At 36.7% G+C, this 16,524-nt stretch overlaps 1 protein-coding gene across 1 annotated transcript in view; it reads right to left on the bottom strand.

The window, feature by feature from the left end:
* Positions 1–16,524, bottom strand: part of CADM2 (cell adhesion molecule 2) — a 178,970-nt gene that overhangs the window by 54,087 nt on the left and 108,359 nt on the right. Inside the window, exon 7 of the mRNA XM_035890745.1 lies at positions 8,748–8,926. Coding sequence (XP_035746638.1) covers positions 8,748–8,926 — 179 coding nt within the window. The remainder of the gene's footprint in view (positions 1–8,747; positions 8,927–16,524) is intronic.

Raw genomic sequence — 16,524 nt, 5'->3', positions numbered from 1 at the left:
GAACTTTCTTGAAAGCTGCCAGATCAGTTCTGAATCCTTGAGACAAAGTCAAAGCAATTCACAGTAAGGCATATCAAAATAAAGGAAAAAATAGTTTGTGATTGCAGCTTAGAGTTTTCCTTTTTGGAGGAGAGGCTAAAGCTGCTTTGGGTCCCACCACAAATTAAAAATGAGCCTATGCTGTGAAGAAAGATGTTATGAAGATTTTAAAATTTTGTTCAGGAAATTTCAAATTTTTGTCAGTTTGATCTGTTCTTTAGTTGGAAGAATACTGAAAACAAGGGAGAGAAAAAACCTTATTTGCTGTAAGTAAAATACTAATAGAATACAGTAAGAAATATTTTATTGAATATTTTTTCCTTTATACAATATAGAAATGCAGGCTAAGATAAACTCCAGAAAAAGTTCACAAGCCATTAATCATTAAAATGACAAATAGCAAAAATAGAATAATCACTAATAATTATTAACAGCAACTTATGGATGTTAGAAATATTAATGGTTTGAGATGAGCAAATTCCTCTAAGTGTCTACTTCTCTCTCAGCCTCCATGCTCATCTTCATGTGTGATCAGAGACCTTAGGTATGGAACTTCTCAAAGCTCTCTAAGATGTGCGATTTTTACAGAGACTTTCCCTTCCCCTCTCAGACTCAGGATGCTGTTTGTAATCTCCCCAAAGTATTTATATCTATCTCAATTTGCTCAGAACCAATGAATTGTTTATAATCTCAGTTGGAACAAAAGATGGTACTGATGTGTCACCAGGTTAGCATCACCAGTTGACATTTTAAGAAATATCACTACATGTGTGTAATTTTCCTTTCATGAACTGAGTGAAAAAGAGAGCAACCCATTCTCAAAGAAAGGTAAGTTAAAGAAACACCATATGAGAAAGATAGAAACAGGACACCCTTATCTGCATTCCATGCAGCAGCTAATGGTGCAGGAAAGAGTTCAATTTAGAAAATTACTAGGTCACTTTAATAATTTCTTTATGGTTTGAGTTTTGTGAATAATAAATGATCTAGATGGAAGCATAAGATCATTATCAACTGTTAGACTATAACATTGTCATCAATCTCAAGTGAAATTATTCTTTTAACAGTTATATTTTCTTCATGAAGATTGCATATGATGTTCATAGACATGATAATTTTACATTCTGACCCCTCAAACAAAAAAGCTCGATTGAAGTAAAGTTCAAGAATTTTAGAGGTATAAGCTTGAAGTCCAGAAAAATTAGAGAGCAAGCTGTGCTACTACAGCAAATCAGTGATAATAAACTCAACAGCACCATTTCAGAAATACATGTCACTTAAAATCAGTTAAAAGTTCTTCTCAAATGAGCAACAGCAATATATCTAGAATATTTAGTTCAAGAAGTACTTCATTGTAGATGCTCTACCCATATACAAGCATCCAAAATATTAACTTCATGCAATTATTGTGTACGGAAAAAAAATCATTATAATTAAAAACTAACACCCAATCTTTTCCTTTTCAGAAATCGCATAGGGAATCCAAATCAAGAACTATCACATTAGCCAATGAAATATGTACATAGAAAATTAAATATTTTCAGGTGTTGTGTGTTATTAAAGACATCCAAAACTACAGGACTTTAGAATAAGTACAACTTCTATTCCAAGAGGAATGAGCTATACATTTTAGAATATGTTGTTAAAGAGAGATATTTGCTGCATCCACCAGGGGGTGGTGGTGGTGGAGAATTAAAAAAAAAAAGTAAAACCAGGCCAAATTCAGATTTAATTCAACTGCAATACTTTGAATATAAGAATTTCAATGAGTACCCCAGTATGGGGAAAGAAAGAAATTAAAATCTTCCATATGTTATCTAACAAAATCACTTCATTTTACAAGTTTTCTTTCATCAAAACCAGTATTTTAATGTAAAAATGTAGAGGTGTCAAAAAGATTCCCCAAAAGTGTTACTGTGGTTTGGAATGTTATTTTCTTGACCTTTCCAAAATAATTTTGAGCTTATCTGAAAAAAAAAATTTGTATCTTATTTTTCTAAAGTCACCATAAATGAAGAAATATCAGTTCACACAACTCAACTATAGACCCCGCTATTCAAGTATTTATCAACAAAAAGCAATTTCGAAGTAGCTGCCTTGCGAGTGTTCAGGGATAATAGCTGGACAATTCATCCATAAAATTAAGCCACCAATTCCACCATAAGTTTCTTGACAGATTTCTCATACCCCAAAACGTCAACTAAACATTATTCTTCTTTAGTCCAATAATAAAAGCTATATTACACAATGATTTCTTAATTCATCTGATTGTGTAGCATTCATCTGCATTGTGCTTTAAGGTCTGGGCCACCTCTTATAGCGTAAACAAGAGTCCTCTGGAGAAGCTAACTTTAACATTATGATAATGATTTAATAGCTTAATCTCGCTTTAGAACATTAATGTATATGCAAAATCAAAATATTTCAACACAATTTGAAGGACTACACTTTGCAGAATAACATATGAATGAAATTCGCTGTGTGTTTATAATGCTACCTTTAACACAGGGTCATAATGAGTTACTTTCTTAGACCTGCCACAGTGAAACCTCGCTCCTCCACACCTCAGCTTTTGCAAGAAAACCATCCAGCTGCTGTAGATTTCAAAAGATATGAAGATGACAATAAAAGATCTCTTCCTGGGTAAGTTACTAGACCTGTTTGTTTGTTTTTGTTTGTGTGTGTATGCATGTGTTGTGTGTGTATGCATGCATGCATAACAGGGAAGAGGAAGAGAGAAAAAGAAAAAAGGAGATGGTTTGGGGCAAAGGAAGGCTTTTGAGAAGGAGAAAGTCTTCAAGAGCGTTCTTTTATTTATTTATTTTTCAGCTGAAAGCTCAGGCTCCTCTGTCTGTGAGCTGTCTTCTGTACTTTTTTATGTTATTTTTACTTTTTATAAGATGGGAATAGGAGAGACTTTCCACCTCTGTTTGAAGGACTCAAAACTGATACACCCTCTTTTTTTTTTAATTCAAATACAGATATAAAAAAACCCTCAAGACTTAAAAGCACAGGTATTCATATGCACAGAATTTCAAATTAAGTCCTAAGCATATATTCTTGATATGCTTTGATTGCTGTAAGGGCAAGGCTGGTTTTTTGTTTTGTTTTGTTTTTACTAAAGACACCCTCTATTGTAGCTGTACATGTTGGGTCTTAACGCCAAAATAGAGGGCAACTAGATTACTGATAAGCAAGCTGCTCCACATGGATGCTGCTTCCTTTCTTTCCCTTCCCACCTCTGCCCTGCCCCATTTTTTGTGTGCTTTTTAATGTATTTTTATGAGGGCAAGGTGTCAAAAAACAGTGCACAAGATTTATCAGAGGCCTGTAGTGAAAATATTTGCAAACCAGAAGATCTATTGCCTATCTGATATGCTCAGTTTTCGAAGAGAACAGGAAAAAAATCTCACCTCTTCAATTTTATTTCAAATTACTGTTCTGTTCAGTTTTTACTTTCATAGAGTGAGAGATGTGGACAAATGAGTTACAGAAATAAAGGAGGAGAGGGGCCCCTGTGAGAACATCAGAACAGAAATGAAACATAATAAAAATATGATAGTGCGCGAATGAGCAGACAAAGATAAAGGAATCTAGAACGGATAGAAGTAACGGAGTCTGTTTCATTTCAGATGTGCTTTGGATTCCACAGAGTTTCTACTAATTTAAAAAGAAACTTGTATGGAATTAAAAGTTCACGGTGCTGGAGGGGATGTGATGTGGGGGGGGGGGGGGGGCACAGAAGGTGAACCTCTATAAATGAATTTGGAGGCAGAAGTTAATAAACTAAGGTGACCAGTGCAAATTTGGAATAGTGTTGTTCCAGGTATGGAGACCAGTCAATCACAGAGATTTACTACTAGACCAAAAAATGAAGAAAAAGGTGAAAAAGAGACCATGAAAGAAGGAGAGTGGGTAGAAGGGACAGGAATCCAGGAAATGCAGAGATCATAATTACTGATAAATTGAGAGTGAGGTGGAAATACTTGAGAATCTATTGAAGGGAAGCAGCATGAAAATAAAAGTGATTTTAACTGTGTATTTACAGCACAAACAGCAAAAGAGGCCAAATAGATTGGAAAGTTCGGAAGTGAAGAGATCAAGCAGCAGGCTTAAACAAACAAAAGAGAATATTTTTCCCTCAAAGCACATAACTCAATTCAGAAACTTGTTGCCACAGGTTATTGTGAAAGCTAAGATGATAAATGTTTTGAAATGGGACAGGACAAGCAGGTGGAAGAAAAATACATTATAGTCCAAAGGAAAGGTGCAGTGGGACCTTTGGTCTTAGACATTGTAGGAGATCTTTTGTTTGAAAGTACATTTCAAAATACTAACGAGGATGTAATTCGGTCTTTCAGTTGCCTTTATTTGCAAAAAACAGCTTGCCCACTTTTTATTCTCCAGAGATATTGAGCTACTGGCTTAATTGCTTTCTACTGTATGTATAATTGTGGCAGCAAGAACTACCTTGCCCATCCACAGCTGCTGATCCATGTTAATTTCCATATTGCTTTGATAGATAATTGATACATGACACACTATAGCTCTGAATATTTCAACTAATTGAATGCGTGTTTTTAGATTGGGAAATCAGGATAATTCACCAAGGTACTTTATTTCAAAGAACTCTGCAAATTATCAGATGATACTGTTTCCATTAAGAAGATGTCTCAATGATGTGGACTTCTGTCACACACTCAGCGTGATGTTGAACTAAGTAATTCAGCAGTGACATCCAGAGCTTACGAGCTACCGCTACATACATAATAGCTGTGTCTTCAGTTTGATTATGATGGACCACCTCCTTTTTCAACTCCAGCTAAATCAATGCAGTTATTACCTAAGCTTTGCAAGTAGAATCTATGTTTTTGGGTTAGGCATCATGAGTTTGACAGTTAGCTCTCTTTACTGATGATTAATGACTAGTATTTGGACAAAGGTAAACAAAAATTCTTAATAAATTAGAAGAGAGTGAAAATTGCCTGGGGCCCATTACCAAAGAAAGGTGTAATATATCTAGCCAGAATGTGCACTTCTAAAGCACTAAGCTCACCAATTAGAATACAGAAATGACAACAGCTACAGGCATTAAAGGCTGTGCCTTTGTTACTGCACGAGACAAATGTTTGAGCAAACTACATGTCTTGCCTTTGTACTGCTGCCTATAAACTCAGACTTTGTTCCCACCCTCCTGCTTCATGAAGTGTTTTCTTGACATTTATTATTAATAATAAAAGTTAAGAAGAATGAAGGTAGCAGCCGTATTGATTCAGCAAAGCAGCATGAGAATATTTAATAGTCCATGCCTTTTATCTAATTCAAATATATTCAATTTCTCTGAAGTCTGATTTCTTTAATTATACTACAAATCTAAAAAGACTTTTTATGTTATCGGATACTAATTATATTAGACAGATTGCCATTCATCTGCTTATAGCAATATTTATTTCCACTGCTATCACTTAACATCAAAACAGTATTACCTCACCACCATTTACAGTGGAAAAAATACTACTTTTCTGTATAATTTTGTGTCTGGGTTGGTCCACTTAAAGGCATGAGACACTCTTTGCTTGGTTTGTATAATTAATATGTGTAAATACTTTGCTTAACCTTAATCTCTAATTATGATAAACTATACCTTCCATTTTTAGGCTGCTCTCTATGCTAAAGCTGTCTAAATCTCCTCCGAGTTAGGATGATAACTTCAGAAATTGAGAGAATTAGTAGACTGAGTCCCACTGAGAGGGGGATTTCACAGTGGAAAAAAGGAATAGAAGCCAGATGAAACTTTTACAACCTTGATAAACAGAAAGACAGAATATCTGTTGAAGTAGAAGTGGAAAAGGGAAAAAAATGTAGAGGAAATCACAGTGTGGATAAGGAAAGAAAAGCTGTAAATCAGGTTGCACTCCCCTGCCTCTGCAGAGGATACCTTCCATTGATTCCTATGCCTTCACACACAAGCCTGCACTGAAAATCTGAACCAGCCATAGTATCTTTCTAAACATGGGCATGTGATTATTCTCTTTTTCCATCACTGCAACTTGTCTGGGCTTGAGGGTTTCCTAGAAAAACTATTTGCTGTTTAGCAACTGTGGAACTGGGCTTCCAGAGGCTCCATTAAAGCAGTGGCTACTAGCACTCAGGGCATTTATGCCTTACTCCTTGCAGAACTGGTAGGTCACTTTTCCTAGACCTTACCTCCTTGAGCTGCAATTTAAACGAATATCTTGTGAAAAGACTCTCCTCATGCAGGTTCATCCCCTCTCCTCTCCCACATCTTTGTCAACGTACCTCCCCTTATGTTAAATCTGGCACGTGCTTGTATTAGGATCCTAACATTCAAGGTGAGAAGGCATACTTATATGGTAAGTCAGCTGTAACAGAAGAGTAGGACAAAAAACCCAAAATAACATCAACACTTTAGGCACCGGGGAAGGGATGAGAAATCAAAGGATGCTCCCAGGTATATTTAGGAATATATAGAAAAAAAATTCCTCTATTAAATGGAAGAATGCATCTCAGAAAATGATAGGTTTGCTAGCCCCCAGAGAGAGAGAGAGAATATTGTCTAATTTTGGGAGGATTATGTTTCGCTAGAGACATTTGCAAATGTAATGAGATAAAGAAGGGGTAAGACACCTCTTAAATTGATCTATACAACTGATTGCGCCACACTTGATAAAATAATTGTGTCAGTCTCTTCTGTACTTAAAATAAACTTAATTCTGAAACGCAGTAAGTTGTTAAGCACTAAACATCATCACATATTCTGTCACACTACTCTCATTGTTTCAGAAACCTCGGAAGCACCTGACATTTACCTTCTCTAGTTCTAACACTGGAATTGCAGAAATGCAATTAGGAAAACTCTGGTACTCATAACAGAAAAGGTCAGCAATGTGCAAGCTAAACCTGATAACATGCCTAATGTGCTGCCAAACATAACAGAATGCCTTCCTGATAATGAATGATTTTACAGACTGCCATGAAGTTGTTGCAAGATAATCAGATCAACAGGGGGCATGCCACTATGCGAAAGACACATCGGAGATCGGGAAATATTCTTTGATAGAGGTATATTGCAAAGTCACCACTGATGGAAAAATCTACCATTATTAAAAGCCATGTTTCAGAAATAGTCACATAAATAAATTGGGCAGACAACACAAATGACAGAAGTTTCAACATCTGGTAAGCGCAGAAGCCATTACCTTATCAAAAGCAGTGCACTTCGTGCCTGCAGCCAACAACCAGTAGAACACCACCTCCAGGATATAAAAGACATTTTTTTTCTTTTTCTTTTCTTACAGTAATGAATGTAAGTAGAGGTTAGAGGGTTTAGTTTTTCTGTTTGTCTTTAATACAGAAATACTCACGCAGCAGTACAGGCTCTGTGTTCCTCATGCAAAGACCTCCTCCTTACTTGGGCCACTAATCCTACATAAACTAATAGTGAACTTTAAGAAAAATGAAAAGTAATCTAAGGGGTTCTTTTGATAAATGACATTTCATCAACAGTGCCAAAAATAGCTAATTACTGAAAGCTGAAAGTAGCACTTATTAAGTTTTCTGCCAAATACCTAACGGCAGGTTAAACCTTTAGTGAAAAATGTTTTTGAGACCTTACAAACACCAAAACCATATACATTTGTTATATCTGAATTCATCATAAGCAAATAAAACCTATATAGTTTGCATGTCTATTTACAGACTATAATTTGTATTAGATTGTTTGATTTTATTTTGTCCTAGTTCTAAGAAGTGGCAATTTTTTTAAAGCTAGAGGAAAAAAAAGTACTGTCATGAACTACAGTGGAGATTTCGTCTCTATATTCACTTAGGTTAAAATTCAAATTACAGAACTCATAATCTTCCAGAAATTATCACATATATATCTGTGATAAGAGAACATTATGTTTTGAGACTGCTACATCCATATTGTAAAGCTGTATTAAAGGCAAATGCTAACTTAGTATTATAGTTTCTCCTGAAGTTACCTGAGTTACATCAATCTATTTCATGATCAATGTAAACGACAGCTATTCTTTTCATGTGACACATATTGTTGCCTGATTAATTCAGGAAAACAAATAAACTGTAATTTAGTGTGAACCTTCCTGTTTTTTGATTTTATTGGAAGAATTATCATGAATTTAGGACATGACATTTTTCTGAGGATTGACTGTAACGATAGGCCAGGTGATGATCAGCTAACTTGTATAAGCTGAATTTTCTCAGTAGCAGACTATAACTCATGTGAAGAAATGTGTCCGATGTCCTGTCTTTGGTGGTCTGTAAAAAACTAAACAAAAAACCTGAAGCACCCATCTGTCTGGTATTTCCATATTTCCCTTCATATATGCTTTTGTAGCCAGCTTTATCTGAACAGCATGTGCCTGAGGCAAGTTTTTATAAAACAGTACCAACATACTGCAAAACATTTTTACAGGTGCTTACTTTGCAAAAAGTTCACAACATAAGTGAATATATTTTGTTAAAACTGTATGAAGAGAGGCGTGCCAATAAAAGGAAGTAAACACATGCCCCACAACTAGATGACAGCATCAATAAAAGTGCAATTATACTTCCAGATTTTTCTTGCTATTCTTCCGGTAATGATCGCAAGCAGCTAACTGTATTTTCTTGAAATGCTAGATATACATAACATGCACCAAAAGAACTAATGAGAACACACTCACCATGTACTATCAGGACATATTCTGTGCTGTTTCGGCCAATAGGATTTTTTGCTTCACATCGGTATGTGCCATTGTCTGTTTTGTTTAGGAAACTGATGCTTAGGACCCTGCCGTTGACAACCATTCTCTCTGGATCTGGTAGTTCTCCACCATCCTTTGTCCACAGAACTGGTTCTGGCCTGTTGGATCCAAAGCAATGCAATTAATCAGATACATGAAGCATGTACATGCAACATATACATCAGAAACAGTAGCAGCGGAAACTTATGAATAGTAACCTGCCTTCAAAGACTATTCAATGATCATTTGAGTTACTGGATATAATGAACTGTCACTATTACAAACTACTAAAGAAAGTGAAAGAACAAGCAGGGAAAAGAAGAGAAACAAAAAAGGAAACAGAATGGCACTGGAACAGGCCAAAATCTTTCTTAAATTAAAAAATGGTTTCAGGGCCCACAGTTCAGCAATATGCTTGGCAAGTTAAGGGAAAACAGCTTTCCATTTGTGTGATGAGCAATATGGTCCTGTGCAGCTGACAGGCATCGGAAATCATGCAAGCAGGCTGAGGTAGGTGTAAGTGGTTTGTAAATGGATTCTGAAATTATTTAGGCCATTCATATTCACAAGTGCACTTGCATGCGCTGATTGTTTTTCCTGAACCAGGCACATCAGTCTCAAAGTAGCACATCTTAACACACAATGTAAATTTGTTTCTGCTGCTGCACTGTGTCACAGCCCATCCCTTTTTCCACCCTTTCTGCATCCTTCCCTCAAATAATTGCTTGTTACACGTTATCACAAGCAATACAGGATTTGACCTGAAATCCTGGATTTCCTTCTTGTGTGAAACCTTCCCTCTTGTGCCTCGTGAACTTGCATCAAACAGGCCAAAGGCAAAGCACTGACAGCAATAACCCCCTGGGCAAGTTATGAGCACCGCAGAGAAGGGAACTGACCGTCTTGCAGATCCACATTTACCTTCCAACTGGCAAGCGATACCTAACTCTTTCCTAAAGACCTCAAGAAGCTCCACAGTTCATGAGATTTGCCTAACAGACAGCAGGATGCATTTAGTACTGATACGCAGTCTTTACTTACATGTAACACGATCTACTTTCAAATTTACATGAGGGAAATCACCAAAAAGACAGGTCCGTGACAGGAATGAAAAGTTGGCTCACTGAATCTTGACTATCTCACAAACAGACAGAGCATCTCAGGTCCTTAGATACTAGTCACTAAAGCAAGGTATATACAGCCTGGGGATTCATTACTTGTATCTGGTGGCTTTGTACACTATAATCCAAATCTCAATCCCTTTCTTTTGGGTACACTACTTAAGTAATTTCAGTCAGAAGCAGTTCTAGATTTGCACATATATTTGGTAGGAGAATGTTACATTGTATTTTCCTATTGAAGTAGGCAGCTGTATGACTAAGTAATAAAACAAAATATAAAGCACTGTTATAAAATCAGCAGATGCCAAATTAGTCGCTAGTTTTACTCAAGAAATACTTAATTTCATTCTTTTAAGCAGGTGCATAAAGCTTATTAAACTTAACGAGTGTTAAGAATAAGAGTTAAACCTAAACATCTAAGGAGAGACATTTTGCCAAAATGTGGCCTCATGCACAGAAAAATAGCCCTAATGACTGCAATGACATGATTTTCTTTTAAGGTAGGCAAGACATGTAAACAAAGTGATTTTTTCAGAAATGCACTTACTGCTATACAATTTATATTACTTTTTAAAGTAAAAATAATATAAGTTATGTTTTTCTTGAAAAATAACAGATATTTATACACATTTTTGTAATATTTGGATGACACCTTGTTAAATCATTGTTGAACCCGTCACCTAGATTGGCTGTTCTCTGTAGCTATGATTTTTTTTAGCAAATCAGGTACTCAGGGAATAAAACAAGATTCACATGATTTTAAACCAAGGATTAAGAACTGTCGGTGTAATGGGCCTTATTTATACCTTACCATAAATATGTCTTAATACTCTTCCTAAGTGCACTTTCAGGAACCGGTATCTAAATACACATGGCACACAATATACACAGTTCCTTTCTGCTTAATGCGAGCAGGGAATCTAGATGTCCATGCTGTTGTGGAAACATTGCCCTACAGAGTTCATAGCATTACGGTGCAATTTGCTTTGATATGTTAAGGTGGATTTGTTCAATTTTCTAGAAGACTCCTCATTGTTCCCCATTTACCAGCTTACTGTGAATCTGTAATCCCAGGAGTGAAAACTCTGAAACACTTCTGCTACAGTGTGCACCATTACCTTCATAAATGGCATGTTAAAGCAACTTCTGTGCAGCAGTAATTTATGGAACTTACGTTTTAAATTGAAATTAGATGGCATATCCTAGGGGAAAATCCATAGGATAACAAATAAGTGTGAAATGGAGCCTTAGATATAAATTATTCAGAAAGCTTTGTCACATTGTAATATACCAACTCTGGTCTTATACAGAGTGCTTAGCTATGGCTGTAAAATGATGGTGGCAGAAAAAATCACAGCTTAGAGAGAGGCAGATCTGCATACTCTGGGTGTTGGGGAAGCTGCTAATTAACAGTTAATATCAAGCCATCTTGTGCTGGCTTTAGTGGCAGCAGCAGAGCAATTCCTGGGCAACCAGCCCACGGTCAACACATCATGGTGGCCGGGCACAGCTCTTACTCCATCTCGCTGCTCTCAGGGAGGATGGTGCCTAAAGCAGCAATTCTGTCACAGCCACAAAATTAAATTTTGCCTGCACTGCTGTGAAGCTTTGAGACACTCTGGTCTAAACAATTCATTAGTTAGGCAGAAGCAAGCTAAGAACATGAGACATGCTCACGCATCCAGACCAGCATGCTGCTGCGGTCAGTGACAAGGCAAGCAGCTGTTTAAGGGAAGGATGTGAGTGTGACCATTTTCTGTGGTCTGTTCCCCCTGTACTCTGCGAGCATCCACAATCATTCTGTTGGGCATGTTGGAGGGCACATGTCTTGTTCTCTTTTGTATCTACTTAGTATTTAGTCCTGTTGCCTATGAATATCTCTAATATCTTTTTGAAACTACTTATACTGTCTGTCAACCAAGCCTCCTGTGGCAATGAACTCTGGAAGTTCCCTACCCGCTGTGCAAAAACGTATTTACTTTTATCTGTCTTACACTGATCTCCTAGCAGTGGCAATGAATATTGCAGGATATGGTAAGTAATGCTTCTGCATATTATAACCTTGTTATAAGGTACAATAGCCTTGTACTTAGTAGGCCTCTCTCTCTCCCTCTTTCTCTGTTTGCTTGAATTTGATACCTTCTGAGATTACTGTTGGGGGAAAAAAAAAATCCCAAGAAAAAAAGGTACAGGAACCATAAATTTAGAGCATATTGGTTATTCCTTGATAATTGCTTTAGTACCTTCATTGTTCAAAGCACAAATGCAGCTGAAACACTGATGGGGAAGCTTTCTTTCCGTGACACAAGGCATAGAAAAGTGTGAATTCCCCATAGTTTATCCTATTGAAACATATTCATGGGTGTAATCTAGACAGGGGTTCTTTCTCTTACCCAAAATTTTGAAAGGGTTCTGGCTCAACTGGGGGATATTTAGGTTTGACATTCTAAAATACCCAGCAAATAAGTACACTCCTAATATTGCACATTTTTCTCCATTGCATACATCTCCAATAACACAGAATTTCAGCTTTTCTTCACATACTAAAGAGTTGCCATAACGCTACCTATTACTGTGTGGACTGGAACAGGGTACCCCTGTGCCTTGCATTTGTGCTTACTTCAAGTTGAATCACACTTACCAGTTTTTCTCAGACAATCCTGAAAACATCTTCCTTGAAGCACAGTAGCTATAAAGTCAGAATGAGCCCTGTGGCCACTAATGCAATTACATGTTACTATGTTCACACATTTCATGGCGCAAACAAGTTTGCTGGCCAGCTCAGTCCTAACACGAGCATGCAGCCTGCTAGTACCAATGCAGTCACCCAAAGAACAAGTCCATCCTCCCTTTTTTTGCCATCTTGGGTGAGAAGTGCTTTTCTATATCCCTGTTTTAATCCCTCCCATGTGGATGCAGTTAAGTGGAAATGAGCTGTGCTACCACTGAGACACTTCATTGGGTTGAGGGAAGTAGCAGAGCTGAAGCACCAAGATGATATTTTCTTCCCCAAAACACAGCTCTGCTTCTGGCTTACCTATTCTAATTTGCTACCAGTGTGACCAAACCAACAAATAAATTAAGCAAGCTGTACAGAAGAAATTATTTCAATGACACAGCTCAGCTGTGACAGCCCATGCTATTTCTTTGGCTGGTATGTATTGCTTTTACCGATTTTGCTTTGCACACACCTGCCCACAGCGGTGGTATCAGGACTGTGTTAAACTGAAAGAAGCCAGAGATACCAACTGCAAGCATTACATCCTGCACTACGACCAATGACTTCTCTGCCAGACCCCCAAAAGAAATTTGAACTCTACTCTCTCTAAAGAACTGCTAAATGGTCTTAGAATTGCTAAATGGTATAATTTATGTTTAATTCTAGTAGAAAGGCCCAGAAGCTTTCAGTAATTGATTTGCAAGAGGGAACTGGTTTTTTTGTACAAAAAAAAATTATTTTGTTAACTGTCTTCATGCCTCAAAACTTGACATAAAAAGCATCAGAATTTGGTATTCATTCCCAGACAAGCTGAAAAGGGACAGCAATGAGGACACACAAACAAACAAAAAAAAAAGTATCATGTTCCGGGATGATTCATGTTTTATACTGTGGAACAGGAGCTTTCTTGCAAGTAACTTAACAAAGAATTTGTAAATAAAGCAAAATTATTTTCTAATCCTGAGGCTAAGAAACCTTTTCTTCCAAAATAAGTCAACAAGGAAGCTAAGGGAGAACTAGAATGTGTTGGGGAAAAAAAAAAAAAGTTTTAAAAACCAGTCAGATTTGATTAGAAAAGAACACTTGGGCACAGACTTACCTTTTCAACAAGTATTTATGTAACATGAAAGTCAACAGTTTCCAGTCCACATCAATATTTTTTATAATCTAGGCTTTTAAAAGTGACACAGTAGCATTTTAAAACAAGTTCGTTAATTTTCCATCCCTCTCTCCATCCTTAACCAAAGGACTGTGATGTTTCAGTGCTTTTCTATAATCCTCTTTCCTAGTGATATCTGTATCTAACCGTTATTTATCTTAACTTAGCCTTCATTTAAAAATGATACATAGATCTGTTGTATCACTTCTTCTTTCTGAACAAAGTGAATTTAAGCAATGCAATCCATTCTCACTTGAAAGTTCTTGTCTCTATCCATTTTTGTTGCCCTTTTCTGATTTTTGTGTACAGAAAGGTCATGTACAAAGTGTTCTTCATTGAGACCTTAGCAAACGACACTCAGATAACTTACTGGCTCATAACACTAGCACAGGATAACCTTTTAATTTCTGTGAGATCACACTCACCCCGCCACACACACACACACCCCTCCCGCAAAACAACAACAATAACAACAAGAAAACAGTGCCAGCTTTTTACATACTCAGTCTCACTGAGGATATTATCACCCATCTGGGTATCTAAGCATCCTGTCAAAAATTTGTAGCCAATGTGGATAAAATAAGAAAGATGGAAGAAGGATTTGTGGAACACTAACGAGACAAGTAATTGCATTATTTTGAGTATGGTCCTCTTGAAGATTGCCTTTTACTTCTCCAAACAGGGGCACACTTGTATTCCCTGAAGTCCATAAAAACATAATCTAGTGGAAATGCTCAAATGAGTAATGGAAAAAGTATCACCACATTTATCAGAGCATTTTTTGTTGAAAACCTGGTGCAGTGTTAAAAGTCATCTAAGGGAATGATTGCTTCATTAATTTGAAACTTATAGAGTTTCTCTGTATTGAGAATCTGGATTTTTAGCTTTGTCAATTAATCATCCAGTTGAAAGTTGAAATCCTGAGGGAACTTCTTGTTTATATATAAAGTCTCAGTCTGATGAGTCATAGTGGGATGAGCATTGGTTTGGGAACATTTAATCTGTCAAACCCAGCAATATCTGCAGTCACTAGCCTTTCCTAAAAGGTTTTTAGTTTATGAGATAAGAACTTGCTGTGATTTTGTAGTTACTTGAGTAAACTTCACAGAGTGTTTTTCTTCCCAAAAGAATTAGTCAAGAATATCCTAAGTACCTTTTATGAAGTTCTCTTTTTTTAAGGAAGTTTTTAACATGTGAATTGACTATTATATATGCCTACACTTTTCTCTTTTAAGCATCTCAGCAGATACAACGTAGCTTAAGAATATTTATGATGCCCTATGTCAATGTTTTTAAAATGGTTAACAATTATATTACCAACATATTCTAAAAATGAGGTGGCAACAAAATATAGATTTCTACTTTTTATATAATAAAAATTTGACAGAAATTCACAGCTGGAAAGACAACAGGAACAACAAGAAATGTTGATGACAGTTGCAGTGTATTATGCCTTTGAAAAAGTGGCTTAAACAATAAACTTAAAAGAGATGACAGGAATCTCAGTGTTAATATTCACCATATACAGAAAAAAAAAACCCACACCAAAAATAGAAAAAAAAAAAGCAGAAAAGGGAAGAAAATAAACAAAGCAAACAAAACCTCCTGAACCTTCATCCCTTATCTTCTGTCCTGGATACAGATAAAGCCTTTCTTTTGTCCATCACAAACGCACTTGGGTGACAGGCCTCCCTGCCTGTAGCTTACTTTGGATAAATCAGGCAGTCCTTTCACCTTCAGATTGGCTCACTGGATTACAGATGCTAACCATGTTGATATGATAGACTAAATTTGCAGCTGAAAGTCCTTAGCTCTCAGCAGCCTGTGATAGCAACTGATTAAAGTGACTCAAGAAGAGTCTTTTCAAAGCAAAGGTATTTATTCTTTTACCCAGAGATACAAAGTAGAGATTGCTAAGAGGTAAAAGAATAATTTTTCACAATCATATTTCCCTCTGTCTACACCCTAATCTTTCCTTGCAACCACTTTTAAGGTTCCTTTCAGGTCAGTTAATACCTACCTTTGCCTGTAAGAACCTTACTGTTGTCTTGCTGCAATGATTCTCTTTCCTTCTATATCTCCCTCCCATCAGGCCGATAACCCACTCCCCTTTATCCTTTAGTATCTTTAGAATCTAGGATTCCTTTTGACCTAAGGCTTTCAGCCCTTAACACAGCTGTGTAATGCTGCTGGTTTCTGTCTGGACAGCTTTTTCCCAGTTGATCACTAACCCATTATAATGTTAACTTCTTTGCAATTATTTACCTGTAGTTTTTCCCTTTGCCTTTTGTGCATTTCTTGTGGGTCCCCCCCTCTTCCCCCCCGTAAGTGTTTTGTTGTTAGTTATTTTCAAGAAGGCAGGGCAATACCAAACAAATACACTGAAAAGTGCATATATCTATATATATATATGTATGTATACATGAAGTTTCTTACCTAATTTCAGTATTATTCACAGTCTTCCCAAAGAAGTATAAAAAAACCTGCTATGAATAACATTTTGGAGATTGGCTTTCTCATCACAGTTGTGAGAGAGATCAACAAGAGAACTTATGTGAAATCAGAAGACACCTTATCAGTGAAGTGCATCAGAAATATCCCTTGCATTTCACTGCTGTAAGCAGCAGGGAGGCTAGAGATGGACAAAAAGATCGTCTCAAAAAACTCCTAACTTTGTGAAGGAGATGCCATAGGAATGTAGTCTAGAATTTGATTTAA

This window comes from Egretta garzetta, unplaced genomic scaffold (assembly GCF_000687185.1).
Source record: "Egretta garzetta isolate BGI_Z169 unplaced genomic scaffold, ASM68718v1 scaffold383, whole genome shotgun sequence".
Classification (NCBI taxonomy): Eukaryota; Metazoa; Chordata; class Aves; order Pelecaniformes; family Ardeidae; genus Egretta; species Egretta garzetta.
This window is presented reverse-complemented; position numbering and strand designations above follow the sequence as displayed.